At 44.9% G+C, this 24,887-nt stretch overlaps 1 protein-coding gene across 2 annotated transcripts in view; it reads right to left on the bottom strand.

Moving 5' to 3' along the window:
• Positions 1-4,490: 4,490 nt before the first annotated feature.
• The window catches only part of PROSER2 (proline and serine rich 2), a 38,926-nt gene continuing 18,529 nt past the window's right edge, over positions 4,491-24,887 (bottom strand). Inside the window, exons 2-4 of one of the 2 annotated variants that reach the window (XM_082852482.1) lie at positions 23,912-24,131; positions 9,188-9,440; positions 4,491-7,478 (exon numbers count right to left, since the gene is read on the bottom strand). In XM_082852482.1, coding sequence (XP_082708608.1) covers positions 6,505-7,478; positions 9,188-9,440; positions 23,912-24,049 — 1,365 coding nt within the window. In that variant the 5' untranslated portion in view covers positions 24,050-24,131 and the 3' untranslated portion in view covers positions 4,491-6,504. Of the gene's footprint in view, positions 7,479-9,187; positions 9,990-23,911; positions 24,132-24,887 lie in introns of those variants that run through there. The other variant, XM_082852481.1, reaches the window with a different exon arrangement.

Genomic DNA, 24,887 nt, shown 5'->3' with positions numbered 1-24,887 from the left:
TGAAATAGTCCAACCCCAGCGGCACCGACGCTTCCCCACTCTGAGCTGGTGGCCTCTTGCGGGGGCGAGGCCAAGGCTGGTGTGGGCAGCTGCCCTGTCCAGAGCCCCGTGGAGCCAGGTCCTGGACTTTCCCTGAAGCCTGGTTGCCTTTTCAGTAACAAGCATGACTTCAAAGGACTGCCAGGGAGCAGATGGGCAGTTCCGCCAGTGAACTCACTCAGCCATGTGCGTGGGAGTCTTGCGCCTGGGGGTGTTGGAAACCACCCCTGGCAATTCTGGGCTCCAGAACCAAGTCCTGAGGGAGGGAGAAGGAGGAGGGATGCAGCCAAAGGACCTGCTTTGAACTTGATCCCCCAGGGCAGAGGTCACACGTGGTGATTCAAGGCACCCCTGCCCGGCTGGCTGGGAGGCCCAGGGACGCCACCTGCCTTACTTTCCTCTTTCCATCCTGCACAGCCCACTGGCATGCTCTTTCCGCCAAGCCTGACTTCCAAACAACACAGGCTTTACCTATCTCTCCTCTCATCCCCAGAGACAAGCCCCGGCCCTCTGGGCTGAAACGTAACGAGAGTACAAATCAGGATGAGCATCGTGAGAGCCAGGCACACGAGGGCAGGCTAGGAAGTGAGGGGAGAATCGCTGAAGGAGCGAAAGAGGACGGTGTTCGGGAGAAGGGAAGGTGGGGCTGGGCGTGTGGACGGCGTTGGCCGGCACAGCTTGGGTGGCTTCACAGAAGGTGCGGGAAGCAGGGGGTTTGCCGCCCGCACAACTAGGGCGGCCCCCGTGGCCCCCACAAGGCCCTTGTGAAGGGGAGAGGGGCCCGTGGTCACGAGGACTAAGTGATGATATTTAGCACCTCCCGCAGTGTCTGTCACATTCAGTACCACTTGGGACACCTCCTAAGCTTCACAAAAAAAGAAAACGAGTTTCAGGTAACTTGTGCATTTATAAGCACTTTCATTCAGTTCATTTGGCCATTAAGATGGCACTGACAAAACAAAGAGCTTTACAGAGTTTCACAAACACATGGACCGTGAGCTGGGAAGAGCACGGTCACGTGTGGCCCGAGCTCTGGGTTTGGAAACCAAGCCCAGGGAAGGTGAGGCACCTCGGCTGCTACCACGTTACCTGCGTGGACAGTCCTCCCTGCACCTTCCTGCTGTTTGAACTTGTCTTCACAAGACAGAGGTTATTTCTCCCAAATTCAAAATGCTTAGACACTGAATAAATGGTCTAGGAAACGGTTGCACAGTAGAACTAGTTAGAAGCCGAAGAGACCCTTGTAGCACAGCCATCACGGCGACTTGTCAGGGATGTGGTTCCATGAGGAATTATGTAATATCTTTAAAGGCCACAGAGGCCCGAAAGCATCTTTAGTAACAAGGGCAAGCCTCTTAGGCATGTCCCAATACTCAAAGGGAGTCTAGCCGCACAAAAGCGTCAGAGTATGCCAAGGGCAGAAGCCAGCCAGCCACTGAGAAACCCTCGGGCACACACGTGCTCAGAGCTGCCAGCTCCCTGGACACACGGAGTCCCTGTTGACTCAGCCCCACCTCTTAAAGGCATTTCCAGAACTTAGGTTACTACTGCCCTTGGCAGCTCTGCTTCACGCACAAATACTCGGAGGTTGAAGTTTATGAAATGTGACCTGTTTATCAATGACTAAGTTCCATTAACCTCAGCTTCCAAATGTCAATTCTTACCTCTGGCCCTGGTCGGGCCATCGCAGTGGCCGCCTTTACTGGGGGCAGGCAGTGGGGCAGACGTGGGTGGGGGGTGGGCATCACAGAATCCTGAGCCTAAGCCACCAAGCTAGGGGCTCCCACACCCAGAACGTAAACCCGGGAGCTCCTCCAAACGAGAATGGGTTTACAAAATGTTCCCTGAACTTCAGAAGTCCTGCTCAGCTGGGAAAAGAGCTGGCCTCGAGGATCCTGAAGAAGCAGTGAGAATCAGCAACCTTCCCTGAACTCAACCAGGAGACAGGGCGGCTTCCTAGACCCTAGTGTGCCCCCCAAAGCAGGAGGGCTGGTGGGGGCCTGTGGCAGACAGATCCAGGGGGTTGCCACGGAATCAGGAGGCAGAGGGCATCCCAGGATCGCAGGATTCCCTGGGCACCCCCTGCTCCTTAGGGCGACTTATGGTTCTCCCCACCCAGGTCAGAGAATACTGGGTTTGTCTGGCGTTCAGGCTCTGCAGGTTGTTTCTGGAAACCACCACGTTACCCCTCTCTTACCTTGTTGTTGAATAGGACGCTCACGCAGCTTAGAGGATAAGACGCGAGGCTGAAGTACATCATTAAGAGCCAGGTTTGTACCTGGTGGGGCAGCCTCACTGGGCTCCGGGGGTCATCCGTGTGCCCACTAGGACAATAAGCAGGAGGGAGAGGGAGCCTGCTGGTGACGGCAGTGACTGGCGTTTCTGAAGTCTTACGAATTTGGAATGCGTAGGAAAGAGTTTTATTATATTTTTTTGAGTCAAGAGACATTTTAGAAGGACTGCAACCATCACTCACAAAGGTTTTTATGCTGAAAAGAGCGGGATGGGAGATGCCCTTTGGCCATCATCCTGTCGCCCAGCCTTTTCTCATGCAAACAGGTGGATTTGTTCCCCAACAGCGTTTTTCTTCTTCTAGAGAAGAGGGTGCTTCTGGCCGGGGAGGGCCAGCAGGCGCCGGAGAGGACGTGGTCAGCAAGCAGGAGGCACGGGGCGCTCCCTGGCAGGGCTCCGACTTTCCCAGGCCTCGGCAGCTGACAGCCCTGCCTTCTCTTTTCTCAGATATTGAAAGCAGGGCCTTTCCAGCGAATAGATTAGGAAAGGATATGGGAACTTGTTCCCCATACTTTGAAGCAGGGAAAAAGAGCCTTGTTGTGAAGAGAAGAAACAAAACCTGTTTGGTGACTTGTCATTTCAATGAAAACACAAACCTCTCACAGGTGAGCATTCTCCCCTTCCTCCTGGATCACAGGTAGGGGGGGAAGAAAACACTGAAAAACTACCTGTGCTCCTTCAGAGGACGTGTTGACTTGGTGACAAACGTTTCAGAAAAAGTTTCTTGATAAGAGTACATTATTTTCATATTTATCTTGTTTTTCTCTCTTCATTCCTCTTGAATAAACAGAAAGAACTGATTTCTTAGATCATCTGCATAAAAAACATAACCATCAAATCCCCTGAAAGGTCAAATTCCTCACAGCCAGAGCTGTGGGAATTCAGTAAAAAAAGAATACCATTCTTTGTATTTTTCTTTTCCATTATGGTTTATTACAGGATATTGAATATAGTTCCCTGTGCTGTACAGTAGGATCTTGGTGTCTATCCATTCCTTATATACTAGTTTGCATCTGCTAATTGCAAACTCCCAATCCATCCCTCCCCTACCCCACCTCCCCCTGGGCAACCACAAATCTGTTCTCTGTGAGTCTGTTTCTATTTCATAGATGAATTCATTTGTTTCATATTTCAGATTCCACATATAAGTGATATCATATGGTATATGTCTTTGTCTGACTTACTTCACTTAGTATCATAATCTCTAAGTCCATCCATGTTGCTGCAAATGGCATTATTTCAGAGAATACAGTTCTGCTTTTTTTTTTTTTTTTTTACAAATAAAAAGGTCAGTCAATCCTCAGGGTTCCATAAGGCCTGACTTATCAACTCCATGAAGCTCTTCGCGAAAACTTGTTTCAAATGGGGAGCCCACACTGGGAGCTACCCATCAGGAACTCTGAGTAAAGAATCCTGTATTGTTGAAGTCAGGGGGTGGGGGGAAGAGAGCAAGAACGCAGCCCTGGGGGAGCCCTCTGCGTCTTGAGAGACTCTTGAGAGACTCAGAGATGCTGGAGGGACACCCGCACGTCTGCCTTTTCTCCCCCACAAGCCTTATAAGAGGAGAATGACCCTGGGGAGAGAAAGGCAAAGATCAACATTTCTACCAATTTTGTGAAGATAAGCACGCACGCTAGCCAAATAGAGTAGGAGGAGGGCACTGGACCAGACTCTGTTACCCTGGTAACTGCAGGGCATTACCCTTTGCAGATGAGACTGTGGTTTGGCCATTTGAACATACCTGCCTAAAAGCAGAGGAGAATTTTTTTTCCTGATTTTAAGTGTTAAGGTAAAGAGTTTCATCTTTATCTTAATGGAGACTAAAATGGACTGATTTACAAGCATCACTTGAAAAAAAAAACTGAGCACTTAAGATTCATCTTTCCTTTTCGTTACAAGTTTGCTTTGAAATATGGTCCTTAAGATTCCCTTGAAGATGACCCTTTAAGAACATCCTATCACAGAGTTATTGCAAGGAAACAAATGCCCCTCAGAAAATGAATTTTTTTTGTTAAGGTGATACATACAAAAATAGGTTAGTTCATTAGTAGCTATAATTTGAACCTTGTACAAAATATATGGCTTTAATTACTAGGGTTTTGGGCACAAGAAATGGCCAGAGTAACAGTCAGTATAATTATGAATAAGTAGGTAGAAAAGATTATGAATAAATAGAAGGAAAGGATATAACCATTTAAAAGAAAATACCTGAGAATGAGTATAAAATGCAAAAACAAAGTTGCTTATACTTAAGATAGATCTCTAAATTTATTTTTCAAAAATGCCATCATGAGAACAAATATACTAACATATAGTCAAGTTCACCTTAATCACAACGAAGTCATAGGATAAGAAAAAAAGAAAGAATCCTCAAATACAAGGGATATTTAAAACGTTAGCCATATCAAGATCCTCTATTTTTAAACACTGTGTAACATGGCATCTCGCTATATAAAAAGGAAATAACAGGGCCCAAGAATCCTTTAAACAAATCCAACATAAACAAGAGTAAAATAAAGACTATTTTTAAGAACCTGTAAAATCAAAGCACCCATTTAAATGAAGACCATCAAGAATCTATGAGATTATTTCAGGAGGACAAGACCTGGACGAGACACTAAATACTGTCGTTCTAAGGAAAACATTACAATCATTTTATGTAACTTACAAGGCAAATTAATACTATGAAAAACGTCCTTCACAGCACATTTAGGAGTTTGAGTTTAAATAATACTCAACAGGAAAGAAACGGATTCTGTGACAGTGGCTGAGACATACAACAAAAGGGTGTGACTTTCAAGTGTGGTCCTTCCGGGTCTATTTTAAGAGGTTTTAGACTCCAGCCTGAAATAGTTTTGATAATAATGCTTGTGGCTACAACTCAGCATGTAAGACATTGTCTGGGACAAAACCAGTTCTTTTCATGCTGTGTAACTTAGTTCGCTGTTTTTTCCCTTTTAAATTAATCCTGAGATCTTGCTCACAGAACATGGGGGATGTTAAGAATCTTTTGTTTCCTTCTGTTTACCAGCCACCTTGGAACATGCAAAACTAAAATTAGGTGACAAATGACATCTTTAAAAGCATACTTCACTAACAAAGGAACTCTCTTGCTTAGTTGGAAGCTTATTTGGACTATTTAATTGGGAACAGAACACGTTGAGGAAAAAGTACTTTGGTTCAACGAAAAGTTATGGAGATGTGTCCTTAAAAGACTTCCTTATTAGGAAGTAACAATTTCTATGTCATTATCTCAATACTGAGATGGCTTGTGTATCAAAAGAATAGGAAGTGCTTGCATCCTGTAGTTATGTAATAGGGTTTTAAGAAGTTTATATATATATGTAATAATGAATGTGTGTGTGCACATCATCTATATCTGTATATAACATATATGTACCTATAAACACATATTATGTACATGTATATACACAGTACACACTCATATATATATCTCCCAGTAACACAGACTCTGTAGTCTGATGAGACTTACTTTCTTAAAACTACCGCCTTTTCCAAACTCAACCTTTCCATTCCACTCCCATAACTCAACGTTACAGTAAATCATACTCTAAAGGCTTCAATTTTCAATTAAAAAAAATCTGGGCAAACCAAATTAGACGAAGAAATAAAGGCATATTTAGGCTAACATACTGTCTTTCACCTTTCAAAAACAAACAAAAAACCAAAACAGTATTTTAAGACACTATGAAAATTGAACAAGCACTTCTTTATTTTCTTGGAAAGGAGGGGACGGTCCCTTTCTTAGAGAAACGAGTATGAGAGATCTAAACTGGCTTTCGTGTCATGCACTTCGGATAAAAGGTTAGATTAGAGACTCAATAACAGAAAATTCAGACCCAATTCCCCTCCTCCTAGATCCAAAAAACATATGGCATTTACAAATCATTGAAACCTGTAGGTGTTCAAGGTTATTCTCCGAGCTCTTGGAAACGGGAAGATGTGGTGCGGGATGCTCTCGTTCGGAAGGATGTCCCAGCTCGGATGCGGGCCAGAGCGGGGCAGACAGTAGGCTGACTCCCGGGCCCCCGTCGCTGGTCCTCCACGGGGTTCCGCAGTCCGGGCTTTGCTCTGTGCTGTGCGCATGCGCACATCCATGTTCGGCCACACGTACGTGGTCACCCTAACTCCCCCAGCGCCGCCCACCCTCCGTCACAAGTTCTCCTTCAGGAGGCCGAGCTTCCGCAGGGCCTCCCGACGGGCCTCCTCCGTGGAGCCCCGGCCCGAGAACTGGACAGTGATGCCCTGGGGTCTGAACCCCACAGCCCGGGGGAGCGAGCCCGACCGCTTCCTGGCGTCCTGGCCGCAGTCCGGCTGCCGGGGTGCAAGTTTGCTGGGGAGGGCCGGGTCCGGACGGAAGGTGACCGTCTTCCCTGTAGAGACAAAGGGCCCGGGATGGCTCTTGAGGATGTCGTGGAGGCTCTGGAAGCCGTTGGCCATCGGCAGGGGCTGTTCCGTCTGCACGCCTCTGGACTGCTGGCCGCCGTGCGCCCCTGCCCGCGCGGGAACAGCCTCCCGGGCCGGGGCCGGCTGGCTCTGCTCCGGGGAGATGCTTCTCCTCTGCTCGGTGGGCTCGCTCCTCTGGGCCCGGTCCTCCGTCTCCCCCACGGAGAGGAAGGAGACCCCATTGATGTTGGCCAGGACCTGGGCTTTGCGCTCCTGCACGTTGACCGCGGCCTTGGAGATGGTCTTATTGAAGTCCTTCCCCGCGCTGTTGGTCACGCTGATGTTGCTCGGGAAGCGGTGGATCTTGGGCGCCGGCTGTGCGGCGTGTCTGTGCCACAGCGAGTGGTCTCCGTGTCGAGGGGCCACGGAAGTCAGCGTCCTCCATCCTGCAGGCCTGCCCTCTTTGGACGGGGATGTGGGCGAGAGCCCTTCGTTCCCTGCCAGCTTCTCAGACATCTTCTGGGCGAGGACGAGCGGAGTGGGGACCGAGCGGGCCAGTTTGGGGTGCTCTGCTGGAGTAGGAGGGGGCTCTCTCCCGGGGTGGGCCGGGGCTGCTGCGGGGACAGGGCTGGGAGGCGGCAGGGGCAGGGCCTCGGGACCTGGGGGGTCTGGAGGGGGAGACTTCTCAGCATCCTCTTTCCTGAGGACAGGGGTGTCTTCCTTTCCAACAGCACCAGCCCCTGAAAAGTAGCAAGGATCCTCATAAGCTACCACCATATGCAGAAATAAATGCATCACGTTTCATTTTCACTGAATTTACAAAGGTCTCAAAGGGATTCAATACCAGTTTCAACGGTACCTCTTGTAAGCTAAACTCCCTCTACCCTATTCCCTGGACTAGCGAAAGAGAACATAGTATATGATTCTCATAATCACCTGACGAGAAAGAATGAATTAGCAGTGGTGAAAGATGTGCAAGCCAGAAACAGTCAGTACCTGGGAAGCATATGATGAATGCAAGTTTCTAAGGAGCCATCATCCTGAGACGTGTAACAGGAGGAAACAACAGCTTACCTTATGGGGGATTTTACAGAGGGGAAATGGAGGCTGGGAAGTTTGTGGTACCCACCAACCCCTCCCTCAGGTCTCTCTAGATGAAGGATAATTGGATGTGTCACTTTCCTCTAGAAACAGAAATGTTTCCTGACAGCCTCCAGTACAGTTTAATACACCAGCCTATGATTCTTTACTATATCCTAACATATGTGATCACAGATCACCTAACACTTTTCTGCACTAGTATTTATACACCCGTGTCTGCTGCAAAATTGGGAGCTATGTGTTAAATTTATCTTTGTATCCTCAGAATCTCACACAATGCCTGCCACAGAGTGGGCACTTAAAGTTGTTATGAAAACATCATGTTAGAGAACTGATGGGCAAGTGGCTTACTTTCAAAGAAATGTTTTCCTTGGCACAATTATATGATCTGACATTTTTAAGGGATCAGTGGTTCAAATTAATTTTAGGAACTAAACTTCAAAGAAGAAGTGATAAAAAGGGGAAGTTCATATTAAGTCTCTTCTTTGAAGAGATGGCTGCAAACTCAGCCCCATATTTGGAACATATAACCAATAGTACATGAAATTCTGTGTAATACACAGCCTTGTTTACAAAAAATAAAGGGGTGGGGATATATTTCTAGAGGCTTGTGACAAATGGAAGTATTTTGTAGTCAACAGAGCAAAGATATTTTCCATCCTATTTTTCCCTCATCTTTTCCAATTCTTATCCCCTTGTCCACATTTCCAATATCTTTTCCAACCAGGAAAAAAAAAAATTGGAAGAACATTTTCTCCTTGTCCATGTCCCTCTGGTTCTATCACAGAACTCAAGGGGCAAAAAGCATACCTCTCCTCTGATGCCACCCTGAATCAAGCAAACTTTACAAAGCAGATGCTGAGCTGAATTTTTGTTCTGATCATTTTTGTTTTCCTGAACCAGCTGACTTTTCAGTTCAAACACTCCCAACCTTGGAATAGGGGTATAACCTTGCACAAGAACTGAGATTGAACCTCAAAGGCTAAAGTACAAGTCCTTTGTATATTTTCTTTGTAGAATGGGATTGTTTCCTGAAGCCATTTCCAATTTTCTTTTTTCTTTTATCCATGTATGCAATGTTTGTTTGCCCAATTAGTCTCATTCTTTATTCTCGCCCTTTTGAAATTTCCCTTCCATGTGTTTTCATCCTAATATGCCATGAAAGCACCTATTTAGTTGGACAATCAGACTACCAAGAGGATGCTTCTACCCTACAAAAATCTGATCAGCCCCACGAACTACTATACTGGCTGGAAACACAGAGAACACGACAGAAAGGAGGGCCTCTGTGTCTTGTACCGCACGACAAGCCACGTCAGAGGTGGGGGACCTGTTCTCTGGTCCTCACCTGCTGCCTCCGTCACATCCTGAAGGCTCTCGGGTTCCCCGGCTCCAGGGCCCAGCTGCACTAAGTCCACTACGTCCTCTGGCTCGGAGGGACCAGAAGTGCTCTCTTCCAGAGACCGCGGAGAGTGGCACTGAGCATCACCATCACACAGCACCTGTTCCTCAAAGTCGTCTTCCAGGGAATCAATCGTCTCTTCAAAAAACAGGAGGACATCCTTTTCCTCATGTGTGAGGTACTTCAGGCTCTCATCATCCTGTACAAAAGGTTTGGACATGAGGAATGAAAGCAACAATGGTTTCACTGAAGGGAAAACACCCCACAACAATGTAGGGATCAATACAGAGCCTGGGGTGGAATTCATGGCATCCTCCAATTTCCCGTCTGGGGAGAGTGCACCATCCAGGCAACCCTGCTGGCGCACCTCTGCCTGTGTGTCCCTCACCATTCGACTTGCATGAGAAAGAAGTTTGTCCAAAAGGTGTAGCAGATTACGGATCTTAGACACTTTTGTTCCTCATGAGTCAATGACAAGAAAGCAATTCTTCAGTACCTCCTTGGAAGAGGTCTTTTCAACTTACTGCTAACAGATGTGCTTGGTTTCCCCGTAATAGCAATGGGGGGATCTTTAGTTAAAGACAGTGGAGTGAACTCACATATTTATCTCCTCTCCCTCCAGAAACCTCACTAAAACAAAAATGGGCTTTATCTGTTTTTAAAGATACACGTCACAAAAACAAATATAGGAAATGAGGTGATAGCAACAACATTTGGGAAGGTAGACAGCAGAAGGACAGGTGGTGACTGACTCAGAGAATCCAAGAAAGGTGAATCTTAGTCAGCAGCTGGGGGTGGGGCCGGAATCAACCTGCTGTGGTGGAGAGCCCTCACGAGGCTCAGCACAGCGTCGGGGAGGTGCTGGGCAGTTCTGGAAGTGTGCCTAAGATGACATTGAAAAGAGCAGAACTGGACGAGAGTCTCTTTCAGAAGCAATCAGGTCACCCAGGCAGAAAACTAGATGTTTATTCTTAAAGAAGGTAAAGCCGGGGGGCATCAAGCCAAGTTCATGGTAAAGAACCATTCTGAAAACTGGGAGTCAGCGAATCACACTGACCCTCTGGACAGAGGATTGGAAGGGTCTTCTCTGGGGAAGTGAATGGTCCAAGAGCTAAGAGGTGGACACCTTGGGCTCCCCAGGGAAACAGCTCAGCAAGATCACTCTACCAGTGAAATCACCGTCAACAAACCCCAGCACAGAATTCTTAATCAGTTTCTTAACATTCTGCTCTTAAGTGTGTTCATATAGCTAATGATCACCAAGCAGCTGAGAAAAACCTTTAACATGAAAGACACATCAAAACAAGATAAGAAGGAAAAAAAGGCAACTTGCAAGAAACAAACTATGCAGAAAGGTGAAAATTCCAAAAAGATGATCATGAACATCCTCAGAGGGATCAGAGGAGAGGCTGAAACCATAAACAAGAATCTGATGCTATTTTAAAAAACTAGAAGACAGAAAAGAGCTCTTAGAAATTAAAACTATGACAGAAAAAAATGAAATAGAAACCTAGAGATGAAGTAGAGAAACCGGAAAAGTACAACAAAAAGTCAAAAAAATTTTTTTAAACAGAAAACTAGAGAATACGAGTGGGAGGGCCAACATCTGAATAATGTGTTCCAGAAAGAGGAATGAGGAAAAATAGAGGGGAAGAAATGATCAAAGTAAACAAGTAAAATTATTCAAGGAAATGTCCTTAAACAGAAGGATGTGAGTTTCCAGATCAAAGGGTCGTGAGAATAACCTGATGAACAGGAATAAAACAGACCTATGCCAAGGCCCATCCATTGAAATTTCAGCCATGGGAGACGAGGCGAGATACTAAAAGCTTTCCAGAGTGGAAAACGGGTCACATAACAAAACATCAGGAGTCAGAACAGCAACAGACTTCTCAGCAGCAGCTTTAGAAGCCAGAAGACGATGTTGTGATTCCTTTAAAATTCCAGATGAATTCAGGACTAGAATTCGTACATAATCAAGTTAAAGTTAGAGTAGAATAATGGTGGGGTTTTTTTTCAATTAATTAATTAATTAATTTTTGTCTACGTTGGGTCCTCGTTGCTGCTTTCTCTAGTTGTGGAGAGTGGGGCCTACTCTTCGTCGCAGTGTGCGGTTTTCTCGTTGCGGTGGTTTCTCTTGTTGCGGAGCACAGGCTCTAGGCGCGCGGGCTTCAGTAGTTGTGGTGCACGGGCTCAGTTGCTCTGCGGCATTGGGATCTTCCTGGACCAGGGCTCGAACTTGTGTCCCCTGCATTATTGGCAGGTGGATTCTTAACCACTGCACCACCAGGGAAGTCCCAATAATTTTTAAGACACACAAGGTCTAACCAGCAGATCTCCCATGCGTGCCTTTCTCAGGAAGCTACTGCAGCGGGGTGGAGGTAGGGCTGTTCCCCTAGACAAGGGAGGAGCCAAGAAGAAAAACCTGGGAGCCAGAATATAGGAGAGAATGAGAGAAAGTGGAGGGAACCCCAGGATAACAGTGCTGTCCCCAGGATGTCAGCTGTGCAGTGAACAACCAACCTAGTTCAGAGCAAGCCATGGGGCCACACAGAACATGAACAAAGAAAGCAAATAAAACCAAAGCAATTATCAACCACAGGAAAAACTAAAGTTATGAGACAAAGCATGTATCTGTGAGTCAATTCCTCTATAGCAACACACACCCCCACACCCACAGGTATACTAATTATATCAGTATTTATGGTAGCAAGAAAATGAGAAACCACCTAAAATGTCCAACAATAAAGGTATGGTTGAACAAATCAGGGCACATTCACAGATGGAATATTATACAGCCATTTTAAATGGTGTTTTCAAAAGAATATAATGTTAAGTGAAAAAACTGCAGATAAGCAAGAGTTGCCTTGATTTAAATATCAATATATGCATACTTCATATATCCACAAATACAGAAAGTACTGAAAGGATAAAATGTCAATAGTGGGGGAAAATGAAGGTAAATAACAAACAGGAATGAGTTAAAAGTCGTTGCCTCCAGTGAGTCGGAAATGGGGGGAGGGGTACAAGTAAGACTAATGCTTTTTATAAACCTTATAAAAGTATTTGAGTCTGTACGATGAAAATAAATTTTGATAAAACAACAGGAAAAAATATAGTGGAAGCAAAGGTGACTATGAGTTGGTCCACGTGGTATAGAATAATGCACTTCATACCGTGATCTGAGAGGTCTTCAAATGCCCACCTGTCCAGGCCCATCACAGAGCCTGCAGTGTCCAGAGGTTTAGAGACTTGACTTTAGTTTCAGGCACAGTATATACTTGTTTGGGGGATGATTAGCACAAGAACACATGCAAATTTCTCAAACTAGCTTGGCCATGTTAGCTGAATCCTGAAGGAAGTCCACTCAGGAAAAGGGGACTGTCCATGGCATGGGTTCAGTAAATAGGAATAACAGAATATTGCTGGGGAGAGATACCTACCGCATGGCTTAGGTAGCAGAACAGAACACCGCTGGGAAGAGAAGCAATATGTACCTATATACAACTGCTGGGTCATAAGATACGTGTCTGCTTTGGTAGACATAGCCTAACAGTTCTCCCAAGCGGCTGGACCAACACACACTGGTTGGTGCATGGCCCTGCATGTGGTAGCATCTCCTTCTGATATTCAGTACATTCCCAAGAAGACAGCAGTGTTGAGATTTTTTTCCTCATGATACTTAATTGGCTGTTTGGAGATCCTCTTATGAAGTGCCTGTTCAAGTCTTTTGCCTATTTTTCTATCAAGTTGTCTTTAAAGAAATAATTTGTAGGAGTTCTTTTATGCATACTTGATACAAATCCTTTGTGGGTGTATTTATTGCAAATAGTTTTTCCTACCCAGTGGCTTGCTTTTTCTCTCTGTTAATGGGGGTCTTCTGGTGACTAGTCCTTAATTTTAGTGTAGTACAATGTATCAGTCTTTTCTTTAGAGCTTTTTGTGTCCTATTTAAGACACCACTACCTACTCCATGGTCATGAAGACGTTCACCTGCTTTTATTTATTCTAAAAGCATGGTTGTTTTTAAACTTCCATATTTGTGCTACAATTCATCGGAAAGAACTTTTGTGTATGGTGTGAGGTCACAATTCGCTGTTTCCTACACTGATACCCAACTGTTCCAGCAAAACTGCTTGAAAAGACTATCGTTTCTGGACTTCCCTGGTGGCACTGTGGTTAAGAATCTGCCTGTCGATGCAGGGGAGACAGGTTCGAGCCCTGGTCCAGGAAGATCCCACATGCCTCAGAGCAGCTAAGCCTGTATGCCACAACTACTGAGCCTGCACTCTAGAGCCCACGAAGCACAACTACTGAGCCCACGTGCCACAACTACTGAAGCCCACGCGCCTAGAGCCCATGCTCCACAAGAGAAGCCACCGCAATGAGAAGCCCGCGCACTGCGACAAAGAGTAGCCCCTGCTCGCCGCAACTAGAGAAAAGCCCGTGCGCAGCAACGAAGACCCAATGCAGCCAAAAAAAAAAAAAAAAAAAAAAAAAAGACTATCGTTTCCCCACTGCAGGTCCCCTTGGTTGTAAATCAGGTGACAGGTCATGAGTCCATCTGTTTCTAGATTCTCTTTTCTGTTCATTTGTCTACTTGTCTGTTTGTACAATGATAAAACACTGTTTTAATTATAACATTATAGTGTGTCCCGAGTTTGAAGCCCTCCTGTTTTGCTGTTAAGTCTGTGCTAGCCCTTTTTATTTCCAGTATCAGCTGATCAATTTCCATATACACATAAATATACACACACACCCATGCTGGGATTTTGATTGGACTTCATGGAAGTTCTTCAAATTGAGTAGAACTGATGTCTCACAATATTTTTTCTATCTGTATGGTATACTTATTTAGATTAGTGGCTCTTAAAGTGTGGTCCTTCACCCAGCAGTGGCAGCAGCACCCACGAACTTGTTAGAAATACAAATCCTTGGGCCCCATCTCAGATCTACTGAATCAGAAACTTTAAGGGGTTGGGCCTTCAATCTCTTTCAACAGACCCTCTGGGTAATACTGATGAACTAATGTTTGATATGCTTTGATCCGGTTCTTTATTTTCTCTCAATAATATCTTGTAATTTCCAGTGTAGAGATTTTACAGATTTTGTTATCTCTCCTCTTAGGTATTTGATGTTTTGCGATGCTATTAGAAATGGCATCACTTTGAACATTTTCTAAATGTTTCTGATCTATAGAAATACAAGATATACTGATCTTGAAATAAGCAAATTTAACAGATTTGCTGCACAGTACTAACAGTCTATCTGTAGGTGCTTTTCAGTTTTCTACATAAACAGTGGTGTCTATAAATGAGAGGTTTTTATTTCCTCCTTTCCATTCCTCATGCCTTCCATTTTCTTCATTCTGCCTTATCGTACCACCAGGGTCCTCCAGTTACCTGAACAGAAGTGGCATCTTCATCTTGTTCCCAATGTTGGGGAGAAAGCTTTCAATATGCCACCATTAAGTACAGTGTTTGCTGTAGGTTTTTAAAAGATGATCTTCATCAGATTAAGAAAGCTGTCTTCTATTCCTAGTTTGCTAACTGTGTTTGTCTTTAAAATAATGAATGGGTTTTGAAGTCTGTCAAAGGCTTTTTCTTCATTTATTGCTGTGCTTCTCAGCTGGGGATGATTTTACCCTCCCTGGGGCATTTGGCAAAGTCTGGAGACAACTTTAGTTGTCACAATTTTCTCATTTATTCTGTTAATGTACTGAAGTATGGTGATTGATTTTCAACTATTAAACCAACCTTACATTCTTCGAATAAGTCCAACTTGGTTGTGATGTTATTAGCCTTTTTATACGACACTGAATCTGATTTGCTAACATTTTGTTTAGAATTTTTGCATATATATCCACAAGACAGATTATAATTTTCCTTTCATTATAAGCAGATGTTGTATGGATTTCCTTTTTTAAGTTTGAACTTAGGAAACAGTGTGCCCTTAGATTTTAGTTCATGGCATATCTTTCTGTTCCACTTCTTTTGAGATTGGGTGGGGCTGTGGGGGGGAACAGAGTGATTTTAAGGAAAAATTGTCTGCAGTTCAAATTGTAACAGTTTTGTAATAACTAGATCTCTGTAAGTTTATCAGTTTACATATCTAGCAGTTGTGTAGCCCTTAAGAACTTCAATTTTTCCCTCTAATAAGAGGACCCATGTGAAGGCACATTAGAAGAGTAGCAGGATACTACAGGGGAAAATGGGCACAGGCGTTCCTTATTTAATACTTTTTATTGAGCACTGAACCAAAGAAGAGAGGAATAGGTTTTAACAAAAGAACAAAAGAACTTATAAAATCTTATAAGTCCTTCATGTCTACAGAATATATGACTAATGGGTTTACACTTAATTCTGAGAACTCCAGGATCTGGCCCTACCTACCTTTTAAATTTATTTATTTACTTACTTACTTTTGGCTGTGTTGGGTCCTCGTTGCTGCGCACAGGCTTTCTCTAGTTGCGGCGAGCGGGGGCCACCCTACTTACCTTTTAAATGTCACTCCTACTTCTCTCCCCTTTATACTCTATAGCAGGGCTGGTAAACTTTTTCTGTAAAGGGCCAGATAGTAAATATTTGGGGCTTTGCAGTCTTAATGGTGGCAACTATTCAACTCTGTCAACGCAGTGTGAAAGTTACAGGTGATATGTAAATGAATGAGCTTATTAGCTTTGTTACAATAAAACTTTATTTACAAAAAAAGGTGGGGGGCCACATTTAGTCCACAGAGTGGGGTTTGCTAATTCTTGCCCTATAATCAAAGCAAATCACTTGCTATTTCCTAGATCTGATTCTCTGTCAGCAATGCCCATGACTGGACAGCCACATCTCACCTGTCCTTCCTGGTCCAATTTAAATGTCACCACACCTCCAGCCTACCCCCATAGCACCCACTGAATCATGCATTCAAATATTTGAGCATCTAGTAAGCATCGGGCAATGTATATACGAGGGTATAAATAATGTTCTTGCTGTCTGGTTTAGTTCATCTAATGAGGGCTTCAGACAAGAAAGTAGACAAAGTGGCTATAACAAGTGACTATGGCGAGTTAGGGAAACATAGTATGGGTGTCAATTCACACTTTTGGGACAGGGGTTCCGATATGGAAAAACTCTGGAGGTGAAATGATTGTCAATAATCTGAAAGAAGTGGGCGAGAGTTCAACAAAAAGGGACCAGAGGTAGTTAGATACGTATTTTGGAGAGGTCACGTTGGCAATAGTGTGGAAAATAGGAAACAGTATGGACAACTGAATATGGAAACAATTTAGACAAAAGTTAAAAGTCACCTAAAGTAGAGCCATGGTGATGGGAACAGAGAGAGGCAGATGAGTTGAGGGTTACTTAACAGGAAGAATCGACTCTTCGTATAAAATTCTATTTTTTACTGTAGTTGCTCATCACCTATGCATTTCACCTTTGCTGGACTTTATATGTAGAGGAAAGAGCCATGTCTGAGGCGTCTGTGAAGTTTGCACAGAGCTGAGAGTTTGTCTCGTGTCCAGGATGCAGTCACTGTAACCGCAGTGTCAGCTGCCTCCTCACCATGTAGGTCTGTCTTGGCCCTCTGGGCACCAGCACATGAAACTTTCATAAAAAATCCAGCGATGCTACTCGTTTTGTGATTTTTCTAGACTTATTGCGGGTTGGCAGGTGGCACAGAGCATCCTGCCTCCTCTTTCCTCTTAATCTAGCCTGAGTCTTGCTAGATTACCCCACGCCCATCATTCAGCACACACCACACCAACCCTGCTCCTCCCAGAGTCACCCTAAGACATTTCGCATTTTTCTTCTCTCCATGCAGAGAAGTTCAGCTTGGTGATTCAACCACCACCACGACAAAAAACCCTGCAAGTCTAAAATGAATAGGGCTCTTAGCATGACAAAGATCCCTCTAGTTAATAATTACAACCACCATGGATGTTGTTAGGGTGACGTAATAATGGTAACAACGGGAACCAAAAAAGTCTTAGCCCCAACTATTTGTCGAATTAAACGTCTTGGGGAAATAAATTAATGCTCTCTACCCTTTTCCTCCTACTTTGACCTTCCCAACTTAGTGTTTCAATAGGGTTATTCCCAAGATTTTAGATAATCTATTGATACTTTGGCTGGGTATAATGATTTCTCTTTGGTTAGACAGACAGTAGAATTAAATAGGCAACTGACCTGTAACACGCAGTCAGCTTAAGACACACTCCCATTTCCCAATTAAGTGAGCGGCAAAAGTGAGAATGGGGTATATAAACCCCGCACGTCCAATCCAACCTCAAAGCAGGGAGTCCCAACATAATATTTCATTTGGAAAATAAGCTTAGAAAGGGAAGCTCCTATTCAACCATTTTATGTTGTGTGACAAACTACAGGACTCACGGGCTGACAGATGCAACGCGGAGATCAGTCAGTCCAGCTCCCTCACCTGAAGGTGTGAAAACCGGGTGCAGAGGCAATGTAATGACTTTCCAAGGGTCGCACAACTATTTTGTAGAGCAGCCAAGGCCAGAACCAGTTCTCTGCTTGCTTTCTGTTCTCTTCTACTTATTTCCCTTTCTTTTTATAAATCTATTTATTTATTTTTGGCTGCATTGGGTCTTCATTGCTGTGCGTGGGCTTTCTCTAGTTGCGGCGAGCGGGGGCTTCTACTCTTCGTTGCGGTGCGTGGGCTTCTCACTGCGGTGGCTCCTCTTGTTGTGGAGCACAGGCTCTAGGTGTGCGGGCTTCAGTAGTTGTGGCACGCAGGCTCTAGACCGCAGGCTCAGTAGTTGTGGTGCACAGGCTTAGTTGCTCCGCGGCATGAGGGATCTTCCCAGACAAGGGCTCGAACCCGTGTCCCCTGCATTGGCAGGCGGATTCTCAACAACTGTGCCACCAGGGAAGCCCAGAAAGAAAATTTAAGAAAGATTATGATGGCTAAAATAATTTCTTGAGATGAGTCAAGATGTCTTAACCCCCAACTCTCCCAGGTAGGCGGCCTTGGGTATTTGTTCAGGCAGAATGTGAGTTGATGGTCACATTCTCTTTCTACAAACACCGAAATGATCTCCCTGACACTTGAGCAAGGCTTTATTGACTTAAAAGCCCAAGGTGATGAGAGACGCCCCCCATGAGCTGAAACACAACGTAGGGGCAGTGAGAAGAAAAGAGGAATCAGTGTCTTCTGTGCTTCCGACCCCCCTGTGAATGCCACGCTTTACTTTGGCAACCTCATAAGAAAGACCATAAGTGCATGTGGCCTTTCCCACGGTTTCATTACAAGGGCTTAATTAGGGTTATTTCTAACTAGTCCCTGTTGTAATTTTTCACTATGGTTAACATAAACCTCTACTTGTGGCCAGAAAGAGACACAGACAAGCCCGCGGGGGATGAGATATGCGAGCAGTTTTGATTACAGATGGAAAGAATCATGGCTTTGAAGGACAACGCTGGGCTCCCTGGCCGCCTTAAACTTCCCTGAACTGGCAACGTCCTAAAGCGGTCCCGACTGAGAGGGAAATGCCTTAAGCGCGTGGCGTCGTGCTTGTCACACGTCCCAGAGTTCCGCGTGGCTGTCGTGTCACTAAACTGTGAGTTCCCGAAAAGATTAAAACCGAGTTTTATTCCATCACCTATCCAATCTGGTATGTGGGAGGCATTTACTGCATGTTTACTGAATTGAACTCTCCTCGAAGCAGTTTAGCTTTGTTTTAAAATAGCTGCTCTGTCCAGGAAGTTTTGGGTTCAATCTGGGGAAGGAGCCAGAGCTGAAAGGACAATGTGGTTACTACTGACCAGTCTGCTTCTCCTTCCCACGCCTCTGTTCTGTGTCTTCTCCTTGAAACTGTCTGGCGACAAGCATGTCAGATTCCTAGTGTCCTGCTTAGACTTCAGGCGGAGCCAGACATGGAGACAGCTTCGCCCCTGCTTGCTTTACCTTCTTCTTCCACGACCGACGGGTGAGGCCAAACGACCTCAGAGGCTTTGGAGAAGGAAGGGGTGATCAGGAGCTGACGACCGCTGTCTGATCACAGGCTTATTATGTGACTTGAGGGCTATAAGATTTGTCTGCTGAGGGACCAGGCAGGGTTTCAAGACAGTTCACTGAATATCAAATCTCCAAAAACAATGAATTAGGATCATTGGTTTTGCCCAAGTTAGAGACAAAAATGAATAGGAAGTATGCTTGGAGACTTGGGCTGTTTCCAATCCACCTTCAAAGTGGCACACACACTATGAAATTCCTTAATTCCTGTGGGTATTAAGAGCATCCCCTCTTTTCAGCTAGTTAAATCATATTCTTCTCAGGAGGAAGCTTCAGGGTGCCTGCCGGGCAGAGCAGGCTTCAGACCATGTGCATAAGAAGAACCTAAGGATCCTGGCATGAGGCAGTACTGGTCCCTGGAAGTGCACCCCGGATGTTTGATGAGATGTGTGTCTGAGATATTGGCCTTAAGAGCTTAAGAATATGTCACCTTATACCCAAAGCTTCCTTTGTCCCCTTAAAGAGCTATCATTTATGAATGTCTCTAAATCCTTCCTGAACCTTTTATTTTGAATCCCCATCACCTCTCGAGGTGGTAAGTTCCAGAACTACACTACCAACTGTACTGTACTGAAGGTGTCCTTCTTACAGTTCAAAGGAAAAAGAGACCCTCTTAGTCAAGTATACAAGGATTTGGCCAGTTTGCTCTTTTTTAAAAAAATTTATTTATTTATTTATTTATGGCTGTGTTGGGTCTTCATTGCTGCGTGTGGGCTTTCTCTAGTTGCGGTGAGCGGGGGCTACTCTTCGTCGCAGCTTCTTATTGCGCTGGCGTCTCTTGTTGTGGAGCACGGGCTCTAGGCACGCAGGCTCAGTAGTTGCGGCATGTGGGCTCAGTAGTTGTGGTGTGTGGACTCAGTAGGTGTGGCTCACGGGCTCTAGAGCACAGGCTCAGTAGTTGTGGCGCACAGGCTTTGTTGCTCTGCGGCATGTGGATCTTCCCGGACCAGGGATCGAACCCGTGTCCCCTACATTGGCAGGCGGATTCCTAACCACTGCACCACCAGGGAAGTCCTGGCCGGTTTATTCTAGTTATAGCTATACATTTTGCTAGAAAATGTTCAGAGGAAGAATTCCTTACAAGAAAAACAATACACGTGAACAACCACAACTAGCCTCTTGAGCGATAAAAAGTTCACATACTTCATCCTCCTAGAACAGCCTGGGACATGACGGCGGCCATGTGGATAGCCACAACAATCCTACCTAAGCAGCTATTTTAATTTTTAACTTGTACTGCCTCAGGAGAAAGGTTTCTAAAAAGCAAAGATCTGTCATCTTCCAGGCCGCACTTCAACTAGTGTTTAAAAACTTTACAATACTCTCATTTAACTTTAGGCATTAATGTTTTATCTTCTTTTTAAAAATAACCGTTGCTTAAAAGAAATACACACTTCTATAAATTGGAACTATCTTTTACGTAAAGAGCTCTCCAAGGGGTGCATTTAATCCCATACAATCTGGAGGCCTAAAAACACTGTTACTGACAAACCTTTTATGAGGTCAGGGAATAGAGAACAGGGAGTAGGGAAAATACTACAGTTGACTGTCGTTCTTTAGAGAAAAGTCATAAAAAGACTGAGGATTTAGAATAAAAACATATAGACCCTCCCCAAATTTAGACTCCCTTCTGGTCAAAGAAAGAAATTCAGAAGGCTACTGGTAAGAGATGGATAGATGGGAAAGCATAGATCCAAACAGGATGACGGGGCAGGATGGAGTGGAGTTATTCTCCACCTGGGGCTAACAGGGCACTCACAGGAGCTTGTACCAGTAATTAGGAAGCACTGATTAGATGCTGGGCCTTTCATCTCTACGGGTAACCCTTGAGAAAGAATTATTATCCCACTCCCCACCCCCCTTTTAAACTAATGAAGAAAATAACTAATGAAGAAAGTGATTAAGTTACTTTTCCCAGGTTCCAGAGGGAGGCACAGGTGAATTTGAATGTGGGCATGTCTCCAGTATCCTGTGTTTATTACTATCCTGAGCCAATTTTCAGGATACTGATTAGTATCAGTAAATAAAGCAACTTGCAAAATGCATACGGATTTCTGGGAGGACTTAAGGGAAATTATACACGTCTTGGGGAACGTCCTTCTGATCTGTACTCGACTCCACTGTGGAACCCGCTTAGCGCAGCACTAAGGCTCACGAAGCCCTTCCAGCACAGGCGGCTCACAGGCATAACGCTGTGCTCACCTCGCCCGTCTTGACCTCCTGAGATTTACAAATGTAAGAGATTTATAGTCTTTTCTGTCTTTGAACCTAAAGATAATTCTCATATCTTACCAAAAAATACGTCCGTGATAAAAAGTTTTATAATAAACCATTTCTCCTTGTGACTCCGGAGCTGAAACTTAGTAGACCTCCTTTCAAAGAAGAGCTTTTGCCTCTGAAGATGAATTCCTGGGTCTGACATCCTGACAAAGAGTCAAAATGATGCATTTTCTCCAAATCTGCCAGGTGATGGAACGGACACCCCACCTGCCTAGACACACACTCTGTGAAGAGCTGTATTTACATGGTGGTCTCTTGTAAACTCCCCGAATTCATTTCACAGTCTTGCTTCTTCTAGTTCAGACATCTTATAGCTGCTCTGGTGCCTTCGGTCCCTCTAAAAGTCTCTGTTCCTTTTCTCCTACACCTTCGTGGTAGGGAGTGTGATGCGCCCCCCAGGTCACCCTGGGGATGAAGGACCTGGTCCCCCATCTGTTGGGAATGCTGCTGGCAGGCGGCCCTCAGCTGTCAGTCCCCTTTGGGGACTGTCTCCAACTGAAAGGAACTGTCTTGTCAAGGTCGTGCCTCCCTCCAGGGATGTCCTCATCCCAGGGCTGATGGCAGAGTGGGTATCCAGGCTCCACTCTCGGCCCATCAGCGCCAGGGCCTCCTGAGGAACAGCTAAGGCCTCTGTTGGGTCTGCCTCACAGCCCAGCTTCTCTCTCTGCCCAAACCCTGCTTCCTCTTCCTTCCAGATGTTGAGCCCAGGAACAGCCCTAATAAGCCTCCTGTGCTGTAACATTGTCCATCTCAGAGTCTGCTGCCTGGGAAGCAACTCTGCAGCCAATTCTGTCAGGGTGAACCACAGCCACCAGACTGCAAGCTCTGCCTCTGTCCTCACCTCCGAGAACAGTGCTTCAGTATTTGAGCAAAGGGATAAATCACCTACATAGAACAGACGGAAGGCAGTCCTCCATGGACGGGTTTGCAGAGCTCAATCAAGTCCTTTCTGTCTTTGGAGTATGAGTTTGACCCACCGCAGAGGATGTGGTGAGGGTGGGTATGAGTTGGTGCATGTGAAGAACGGACCCTATATGACTACAGTGGAGATACAAAAGTAGCGACTTTCCTGCCCAGAATTCAGCGCACGTGACACACCTGGGGTTATGGACTCTCCCAGGAAGAGACAGAGAACAGGTATTGCTTCAGCTTTCTATCAAAAGAGGCCATGGTACAAAGGATGTTAAGAGATTTGCCTCAAGTTCAATAAGAAGATGAAAGTGAAAGGCAAGAAAATAATTCGAGCACTGACTCATAACGCACTATACCCATTTCCTCAGAGACCGAGGTCATCTGACGACCATTCTCGACTTTATTCCCGCCCCCCACACACAGGGCAGCCCTTTAGACTATGGTTCCTAAGTTATCCACGCCATGTTTTAGAAATACCCTCTACATCAGAGCAGAGCTGCTTCCTAACTGTGCTTTGGAGAACAGACTCCACTAATGACTGGAGTATTAATCTGTATGTCTTTCTACCTATTCTTTTAACATATTCTTTAAATACAGTTTTTAAATTAAAAAATTAGTCCCAAATTCTCTATTCTTAAGGATTTATAGATTCTCAGATATTCAGAGAGTAATTTGTAATATATTTTTCCTTTGGCGAATCAAATAATATTTGTTACATACTTACCATGGTGATTGAAAAAAAGAAAATATGCAAGTAGGAGCCTATAAAATTCTCTTGTTACTATTAACTGCCCTCTGTACACTTCTTTCTTATGTTCAGCATAGCTGGGGTTAATTTTACGGATTGGTGTATCTTTAGAAAATTTGTGCTCCCATTGAAGATGGGCTGAGATGAACAATGGACCATTTTTATTGAGATCCAAGGTGGACTCTCTCCTGTCCTTCCTTCTATGAATATGAAGGTCTCCATTCTGAAAGGTGAATACCCTGAGGGGTGGGGAGGGCCAAAAGATCTTCTCTTAACTTTACAGACTTTTTGTGAAAGTTCCCAAAGCTTGTTGACACTTACGTAAAGGTCTGGATGCCGAGAGAAAGGGATAGGAAAGCATTTATATTTGTAAAGGACTTAAACATCTGTTTTAAAGTGAATTTGATGTTATCCTGTGAGGTGTTTCCCTTCTTCCAGTCATTGGACCTGAAAGGCAGGCGCCCTGGCCTGGGCTGGTGGCCACCTTCAGGCACGGCGTGCTCTGGGTCTTAGCAGGCAAGTTATCACTGCTCTGGATTTTGTGCAAAACTCAATACGATTCACACTGAAATGCCGCTTCAGAGAGCGAGTATTCCAAGACGTCAAGCTAGTTACCCCAAAAGGATGTTATAAGATACTTCTGATAGGGGGGCGAAATCAGCCAACATTCAAGCACACAGAGCACCGGAGAAACAGGGACTCACCCGAGTGAGACTTCTGGAACGAGAGCTGCTGGCCCGACTCTCCAGACTGCCCCCTCTGCTCAGGCCACTGAGCCTGCAGCCGGGCAACAAGTCAGCGTCCATCTCCCAAGAGTCTGACTTCTGGTGATGGACAGGCATCCCCACAGTAACCCCGGCCGCTGGCTCAATCACAGGAAGTGGGGAAGGGGCCGGTGTCCCATGCCCAAGTAGTGGGTCACCTCTGGAGGAGTAAGCACAAGGTGACAAGGGTTAGTGAGCTCAGACAGCGAAGGCCTCATTCCCCCAGGACGAACAGGCGTCACGAGATACAGTCGGCTGGTCCACAGCCTCGACCGTTAGGACTAAGGTGATCAGGACCCCCGAAGTCAACTTGTTTGGTGTTGCTCAGTTCCATTTCTCCTTTGTCTCCTTCTCCATTATGAAGACGTAAGAATTATTTTTATTTTATTTTTTATTGAAGTAGAGTTGATTTACAATGTTGTGTTAAGTTCTGCTGTACAAGCAAAGTGATTCAGTTATACATACATATATATTTCATTTTATATTCATTTCCATTATGGTTTATCACAGGATATTGAATATATCAATATTTCCCCATGCTGTACAGTAGGACCTTGTTGTTTATCCCTCCTATATATAATAGTTGCCATCTGCTAACCCCAAGCTCCCAATCCATCCCTCCCCCACCCTTCTCCTCCTTGGAAACCACAAGTCTGTGCTCTACGTCTGTGAGTCTATTTCTGTTTCGTAGATAAGTTCATATATTAGATTCCACATATAGGTGATATCATATGATATTTGTCTTTGTCTGACTGTATGATCATTTCTAGGTCCATCCATGTTGCTGCAAATGACATTATTTCATTCTTTTTTATGGTTGAGTAGCAGTAAGAATTATTTTTAGGGAAAGATGGGTGTACTAAAAATTTCTTTCGTGCTGAAAATTTGATGAAATAATGTTCTGGCGCCGTCCTCT

The sequence above is a fragment of the Leucopleurus acutus genome (genome assembly GCF_964270905.1).
Source record: "Leucopleurus acutus genome assembly, chromosome: 1".
Classification (NCBI taxonomy): Eukaryota; Metazoa; Chordata; class Mammalia; order Artiodactyla; family Delphinidae; genus Leucopleurus; species Leucopleurus acutus.
Note: the sequence above shows the minus strand (reverse complement) of the source record. Positions and strands in the feature narration are given on the sequence as shown.